Here is an 8,798-nt window from a genome sequence, read left to right on the forward strand (position 1 = left end):
GCTGAACAATATACGAAGTCAATATTTCTCAACTGCCAACTTCTAGTAAATCCATCAGTGATTTGGAAGCTTATTGTAAATCAAGGGTGTCTGCAGAATATGAATCTTTTGCGGATTAAGGCCCCCAATAAGAAGGCTTTTAAGGTTTTCCTTTCATTCCGCAGGTATCTTCAAGTTGTTTCTTCCCTTGAGGATGCTCTCCAGCAGTGTTAAAATCACATACTTTCAAAGGCTCTTGATTTTTCTTTCTGTGCACCTAAAGCAGCAGGTGCAGTTTTTACCATCGCTTTAAAATTTGCAGCTTCAACTCCATTCTCCCCATTGCATCAGTAATTCTGCTGGATTCAAAAGGCTCTCAAAGCAACAGCAGAAAATACCTGTTGTCATTATAAATGCAGCCGTCCCTCACTCAGAACAAGCACACTCTTTAGCAGATGACTGCTTAATAATATTTCTGTAGCTCCTTCCACCCAGAGATTGCAGATCACTACAAAAATTAATTAATTTTTTGCCTGATACTTACACTGCAGGGTCTCACTGGGGCACAGACTCATCTTGTTCTGCTTGAAGCACGCAGGGCTGTGACGGTGCATGACTGAAGCCAGCTCTGAGCTGCGACGGCAACATCCATCCATCCCACCGCCCACCAACAGCCCAGCTCTGGCAGCTCGACTGTCACCGTCGTTATATAGGGGCAAGCGCAGATGAAGGCCCTGCCTATAAGGATGTCTCTCTTCTGTGTTTCCCTTCTGTTTTCTAGAGCTCTAAATCTTCATTTAAACCACACGGTTGATCACATGCTAAAACCCATCTTCGGTGCTACCCATAATGATGTGCATAGTTAGCACTGACTGCTCTTTATTAAGTTCACCCAACTAAAGCCCTCTTCATTGGGAAGGAGGAGGAGGGGTCTTCATCGCTGTTAGACTCTTGTTTTTGCCGCTCACTTCAGTCCATTCTTTCTGAGGATTTCTCAAATTTTTCATATATTTTTATATAAAATTCACATATCCCTCCTGTCCCACATTGCATGTTTTTATACCCCTTTCTCAGGGACTGCTGGCAGTGGACAGAGGTCAGAGAACACACTTGGTGCTTTAGGATATTTAGGAAAATAAAGGGTCACCTGTGGCAGCTTTATATGCCAGTTTAACGAGGATGAAAAACGAACTGCTGTGTGTCACCGGAGACATCGTGGGATGGTCAGCGGAGAGAAGATTTTAAAAGCAAATTTTGGGGGCACTTTTAGATTCCACTCTGAATAAGTGAACAGGAAGAAAAACCTGCCAATATATAGAAAAATCTAGAGGGTAGGCAACCAAAGAGATTCAGGACAGTTCTGAGAAATCACTAGAAATTAAGTTGGCAGAGTTTAAGTCAGTGCTAAGGGGGAGAGCAAGCACAGGAAGAAGAGGAGAGAGACCTGGGGAGCGAGAGGCAGAGGCTGGAGAACAGATTCTTTATATATTCAAAGCAAAGAAGGTGAGTCTTCTTTTTTTTCCCCCCAAAAAAATGAGTCATTCCAAGTACCGGTGAGTTTTGTAACAGACATCGGATGATCAAGCTTAAGTTAAATATAGTTACAAATCTGATAACTTCTGTTACAGGTCACAAGGCCTAGCTAAGGCTACCGAGAAATGTTCAAATACCACGATAAAAGAAGTCCAAATTAGCATCCAGAAGTGGAAATGTTGGTTGAAATGTTTCAGTCCTGAAGGTTAGCTGGAAAGCTTTCTGTCTCTCCAAAACAGAGGCAGTTGCAAACTGCTTATGGTTTTCCCACATTATATGCAGTACTGATCTCGATTAGTTTTACAGTGTAAATGTCAAGAAAGTCTCCTGAGATGAACTGACTCCCGAGTAACCTAATTATACCTCCGGGCCATTTTTGGGTTTGCATGATCATATTTACTTAGCAATAAATCCCTCATTCTCCAGGTATGCTATATAATTGAATTACTTTTATCTTTTTCCTCTTCTTTTGAAAGCCCTAGTGATTTTTTGGGATCATAAATAAAATTAAAGCAAAAAAGAGTTTCTCAAGAAGCTTTACGATTTGGCAATGCTGCTGAATCCATCAATATTTAATTATACTTTATGAACATCAACAAAGTCAAAGTTCTAACCATCCCAGTCAGCTGCTGAAATATTCACAAGAAGGCACTAAAAGGATTAAGAAAGAAGTAGGATGAGCTTCATTATCCAAGAATTGTGCTGGTCCTGATCCTCTTTCTTAACACATGCAAGGGATGCCCATAAACCTCCTGAACAGGCTGGGAGGGTGCATGTCTCCGGGCTGGAGATTTCTGCGGGCTTTAGAAAGAACAGGAGCAGCTGAACTGCTGTAAGGGAAAAACTTTCCAGAAGAAAACACTGAGAGCCATTAAACACAGCCCTGAGCTGCATTATGAGAGAGGAGGGATGCAGAGCATGGTCTCAGAGACCTAGGAACATTTATTATACACCTGAGAGCCACTGGCCTTCTTGTACGGTCTGCGCTGAATGGATATCGGCTGTCAGGAAACAAGGCTCCAGTCAAATCTGGAAGCTGCAGCCAGTCAGAAAAGGAGAGCTGGTAAAGACAAGCTCAGCTGCAACAGAGACATGGATTTTAACTGGGAATGGTTGGCTGCTTTGGTCTTCGGCAGCTGGAGTGGGGTAGGAAACTCCTAGAAATCCCTGTGTCCCTGAACTGTGGAGTTGCATTGTGTATCCATGAACTACTGCACCTTTCTACAACTCTAAAAAGAGAGAACATCCTTGCCCACTGCTGCATAAGCACATGGTTAGTGATCCTCTTACCCTGTAAGGAGTATATAAGCTAAGGCTTGTAAAATACAACTGCTAAGGTGGATACGGAGCTTCTTTTGCCACGAGCAGGTCACTGTGACTTATGGTGGTGGCAGCAGCACAGCAATGGGGTGTGCATGTTTTCATCCACTCAGTGAGAACAAGCTACAAATGTGCAAACCAAATCTAATGCTGCCTCATAAATACAACTGAGCATGCTACAATGAGAAATCAAAAGTATGTAGTAATACAAATAAAACCTGCAGCATTTGCAATCCTTCCTGTGCAATACTGAGGCTGTAAGTTTTTCTCCATAGGGAATGCTCCAATATAAATCTGCTCATACAGCAGAGTGACATTGGTGTCATTTCTGTCTCTTGCCAGGACCTGGCTTTCTGCCTGCGCTTGGGCTGGTGCCTCAGATTTCCCTTGCACCTGGTGAGAGGCAGGAAGATCATAACAAATTCACTGAGTATTCACAATAGCCTCTGCAAGTTGTTTTCCTAGGAATTGATTGGAGAATGTTAATTCTTTGATCCATCCCGAAACTCAGCAAGGTATGAAACATTAGTGTGAGACAGCAAAAACAACAATACAACACCTGCGTTTCCCCATGCCTAAGCTTCAAGTCAGCCAAAACCTGTTAATTGCTTCGTCTCTGCTCTTGAAAACAGCAAATGCTACGAATGCCTGTGCACCTCCATGCAGCAGCGAGATGAGCAATGCCCACTGCCCACTCTGTGATAAAATGAAACTAAAGAACATGAAATAGTTCACTGAAACAAGCCTGAAATGAAACAAACCTGAACAAGAATAAAACTCCAGGTCCCTCTCTGCAATGCAAACTGGTAAATAGGGATACCGCATGAACAGGCTCTAGAGTAAATCTCAGGGTGTCTGGAAGGGTCGGTAACGCGTGCTTTAGATCCAGCAGCTGTGGTCTAAGTTTGAAGAAAGAGAAATCTCATACATACCTTGGTCAGCTCTTGGGCATTTGCCAGATTGTCAACAGCGATAGCCAAGAAGACATTCAGGAGTGTATCTTTTGGGGAGCAGCTAAGGAAAAATCTTCACACAGCAGATACAGAAAACTCTTCCCCTTCTGCTGCCGCTACCTTTCTTTCCCCACTTACAATCACCGGTATATTACGGATTGACCCCTTGCACCACTGCTTTATCTTCATTTCTAACTCACCCCCTTCTGCTGGGAGCCAGCCTGCAGCACAGCAGATGCTGGACACCCATTTGTCTCTTCCCCAGCACATACCCCTGGTGAGGATACACACACGTGCTGAGCAGATGGGCTTTACAGCGCTATAGGTGCAACCAGTACAGGACCACATGGTTGTCCTAGAGACACAACAGCCCCTGTTTTTTCATTCCAGAAAATCCACACCTACACTCCTGCTTTTACACACACACACAGGATATAATCTTCATTTTCCCCTTTTGTTTAAAAGGACAACTGGTAGAGCTCCTGGAAATCAGTCATTTTAAAGCCAACATTTGCAAAATATAAACATATAGCTATATAAAGGCATTTGGGTACCATGAAAAAGCTGAGCTTATGTCACTGCTGCATTACATACTGGCGGGAGGAAACTATCATGACTTATCACACTCAAGTTGATATGACAATTAGACCGCCACAGACATCCTCTATCCTGAATGCTGCAGCATCACGCAGAGCACAGCTACCGAAGAGCCTGTTAGCAGGACACCCAGCCCGAGCTAATGAGCTCTGCCAGGAAATGGGCCGTTAGTCCTGGCCAAATTGCATGTAGCCCAGTTAAACAACCGCCAGTGCCCACGCTAGCCTGGGTCTCTCTGCAGAGCACTGCATTATATCACTAAGACATAACATTTTCCTATAATTATTTATTCATATTTTATTTTCATTTTTCCACTTAATGATTTCAGCTATTACTTGTCCCTTCATATATTTTATTGTTGTTATTCCAGCTATGTGCCTGCAAACAACCCCAAAACAATTGTAAGTCAGATACCTTTGCATATGAAAGGAGAGCAAGCAAAGCAAAACCAAGTCTAAACTACTCTCCAAGAAGAAAATGCATTTTGCTCTTTCACATTACCTGGTAGGAGGAGAGTCACTCACTCCATAGCTGTGTAAAGCTATGAATGCTCCTCTAAATATGAAACTACATGATAATGAAGTTGATCTCATGAGTATTTACTCTCTGGAGATTCACAAAGGCTTTAACAACAATGCGCTTCACTGTGTTTGTATTGCATTGTCCTCACCAGAGCCAAATACGAGTCTGGGACCAGATGCAGGTCCCCATAAGCTGAGTGAAATGACTGCAGCAGCTTTAGGCAGCTAATTAACCCAACAGAAAATAACGGGATGTGTCCCCTGTTTTGGTCTGTGTGTTGGAAGCAACACTCAAAGCGATGCCGCAGCGAAGGCAGGATGGAGGGACGAGGGCAGCGTGCTGGGGGGAGCCAGGCAACCACTCCAGCGAGGGGAGGAGAGGCAAGGCGTGAGCTCCCAGGGTGCTGGCAAACCTGCAACAAGATTTTGGGAAACCTTGGCCTCAGTTCCCCTTTGATTGCTTTCCATTTCTCAGAAGGATGCCTGGAGGAGGCATCGGAGGTTTCTCTATAAACAGAGGAGCCAAGAGCGGTGCAAGGCTGATTCATCAGCTGCAGTCGTCTCTGCCGAACAGGAGCATGCCCAGAAATCCTTGTGCTCCAGCAGCCTCTGGGCAGCACACAGGCTGTGGGCGCTGCTGGCTGGGGAGCCGTCACCCCACGTTGGCACAGCTTCAGGAGACTTCCCAGGGCAGCCAGGGACCAAAGTTGGCCCAAACAACCAGCTCAAGGCCTCTTTGCTTTCCCTCTCAAGAGCTTTCAGCAAACATAATTCAGCCAAGACTTCAGAACCAGACGCTCACGTCTCTAATTCCCATTGAGATGAGCGTCTCCAGAGCCTGAATGCCTATCAAAATTGAAGTCTCTGCTTGTGACAGTGGAAAGCGGGAGTTGTATTTAATCTCTTCGGGTGCATCTGCATCCTGACCACCAAACCCTGCAGGGGATGGGACACAGAGCCTTGGGGTTTCTCCAGGCAAAGGCCAGATCATCCATCAGGTTTTCTCTGTGTCACGTAACACGGGATGGAGGTTTTTATCGTGTGAGGATGATTCTTCTGGGACAGACAGAGGTTTGAAATGTGATGCCCATCAATTGCTCCTCCCTCCGTTCCAGCAGGACAGCAAGGAGTGCGGGGCGGGAGCACTTCAATCCCACTGAGCCCAGCAGATAAAGAACAAGAAAAAGGGAAAGATGATGCTGAAACTATCACCTCCCTCCCACGCTGAAGTCAGAGTTCAATCAACTTTTCACCTGCAGAGATACTAATTTTCCCCCTTCCTTTTAACCAAGGCTTGGCAAGAGGGGGCTGTCACTTGCGGGCTGGGGGTGCAGGCAGGGAGGCTGAGGCACCGCTGCCCAGGGCACCGCCGGGGTGCCGGCCAGTCCCGGCCGTTTGGGTTTCTTCCTCTGGGGTGCTTCCAACGCATTGGAAATGCTTCCAAGCCTCCTGCTCTGGGAATAAATGTCTCAGTAATAAAACTGTCTTCCTACCCCTGCCTCCTACACACACATGCTGAAAATGTCTTGTGTAACATAATCAACCACTGGAAATATAATTATTTTTTTTAACAGATCAGGCTGTTTTGATCCAGCTCCAGGCAGACACAGCCTGGCAGACTTGGGTATTTCTGCCCCAAAAAAGGTCCCACAGCCCTTTCTGCAGAGCTCAGGGATTCCCAAATATCACCCAAACTCCAGCCTCTGGTCCAGGCTGTATAACCTGGGCAGACCCACGGACCGTGCTGGGCAGCTGAGCCAGCGGCTGGTGCTGAGTACGGCTCTCCTGCACAGCAGCTAAGGGCAAGGGGAAGGGCAGCATGCTCCAAGCATTTGCTGCTTTTCATTTTAGGCTCCTCTGCAGTTTTTCATGTTTTTTTTTTTCTTTTTTTGTCTCAACAGATGCATCAATTTATCAATTTACCGGATAACAATGAATACAGGCATGGTGTAATTTCCTAGAAAATGGGCCAAATCCTGCTGTTACTCTAATCATACTACTTTCATTAAACCATTTCAAACGTCGAGGTCTGGCTCCACACAGACTCTCTGGAACTAGGAACATAATGTGAGAAGCTTCCGACTTAGAAAAACAAAGTTTCTGGATCTTTTCCTTGCAATAGTCCCTTGAAAAAGTAAATGGATTCAAAGAAACAACTGAGATGCAGTGAGAAGCAGGGGAAGCTGGCACCCACCTGCCTTTCTTCTTCATGAAAAAAGAACAATCACAATGCCCCAAGCAGCTCTGGGAAAAGAAGGAAGTCACTCATGTTTAAAAAGAGCAGGTTTTGCAAGCTGACCCAAAATCGCCAATGCCAATTCTCTAACAAGATTTGATCCAGTCTGCCTAAACTCTTAAAAATGGACTCACTAAATGCCAATGTTCAAAAAATGAAAATAAAACCCCTCTCCCAGCAGAGGAACCGAAGTGCCTTTTGCTGATCGGCATCCAGAAGAGCTTAGACTGATTTCAACGGTAGTGATATACGAAAATAAAAAGTCCCACTTAAGAAATTCAGCTGCAGTGAGCGTCTGTGTGGGGAGGGCTGGTGGCAAATCCACACTTGACAAATGACAAAAATCCATCGCGTAAAAAAGAAGTACATTTTTAACGCTTTTTGGAGGGAGTTCTATAAAGCAGAGGGGGGAGATCTTTGTGAAGTCCCAAGTTAGAGCAGAAAAGACAGTTCACATTAATCTAATCTATAATTAAGCTAATCAACGACTTGGACTGCTCTCTATAGGGTGTCCTCTTGGCATTTGCTGGGCTGTGGGGCTCTCCTTGGGAAGGTGAACCCGAGGCTCAGACACGTACCTCACCCTGTACGCTCGCCTGTCCTTAACATTGCTGGGGCACTGCAGGATCGTTGACATTAATGACTATTTTACTTCCCGCCAAAATGCAGGACTGTTCTTTTCTGGAAAACTAAACTTCCTTTTCAGGCGTTCCTGGTCATGTTTTGACAGTTAATGCTAACGTAAGTCCCTGGTAAGTCATACAGTTCAGCTTTCCCTCAGAGATAAATGACTGCCTGCTGCTTGCTCTCAGCATCCAAACTGTAGCTCGTGAAAAGCAGGGGTAGCACTGACCTTACCGAAATACTGTTTGAAACATCAGCGCAAGCATTACTGGGCTTACTGCTGCAATTCCCAAGGAAAAGATTTAACCCCTCATCCTCCACCACACACTCCAGCCTCAGTTGTCCCCCTCCTGCCCATGGTGCTTAAAGCAAACAGGTCCACATGCAATGCAGAAGGGCTCTTACAAGCTCTCTGTGAAAGCAGCTGATGCTCTCAGACTAAGTTTCTACAGAGACAATCTGGGCCAGGTTTCCGATTCTCCAACAGGGATGTATATCTCCGTAGAAATTAACAGATTTCCTTCAGGTTTATAACTCTGATCACTAGAAGCTGGTGGAAGAAGCCTTCTAGGATATTGTGAAAGGGTTTCTGAGTGTTGTTACTGTTTGTCAGCCAGCTCTCCCCTCTCTCTGTACTTTGTGCTCACAGAAACTCACCTGCAGAACTCATGGAGAATTAAAGAATCACACCTGACATATCCTCCTTGCTAAATGCACAGATAGGGCCCTGAGGAGCGCTTCGGCTGCACTAAAGCTGTGCCACCAGCATGCAACTGCGGGCAAAGGGGACGAGAGAGGCACTGGAGATGGTCCTGGGGAAGCATCCAGGAAAGCAACCTCCTGGCTCTCCTCAGCAGCAGGACAGCAGAAGGGAAAGCAAGACAGCTGCTCTCTGCCAGGATGATATTTGGGGAGAACGTGGGTAAGGTTTCATCTCACCACTCTGCCAGGGCAAGCAGAGGCAAATATCAAATTCATGGCGGTGGTAGTAGGTGAACCAGGTCCTTATTCCCTCCTCTGGAACATCGCCTGCTC

General features: G+C 45.6%; 1 protein-coding gene across 1 annotated transcript in view; it reads right to left on the minus strand.

Annotated features, from left to right (window-relative positions):
* Window positions 1-8,798, minus strand: part of CACNA1B (calcium channel, voltage-dependent, N type, alpha 1B subunit) — a 306,403-nt gene that overhangs the window by 98,332 nt on the left and 199,273 nt on the right. Inside the window, 1 exon segment of the mRNA XM_009326378.1 lies at window positions 3,765-3,832. Within this exon segment, the coding sequence (XP_009324653.1) occupies window positions 3,765-3,832 (68 nt within the window).

Source organism: Pygoscelis adeliae, unplaced genomic scaffold, assembly GCF_000699105.1.
Source record: "Pygoscelis adeliae isolate BGI_AS28 unplaced genomic scaffold, ASM69910v1 Scaffold436, whole genome shotgun sequence".
NCBI classification, from domain to species: Eukaryota; Metazoa; Chordata; class Aves; order Sphenisciformes; family Spheniscidae; genus Pygoscelis; species Pygoscelis adeliae.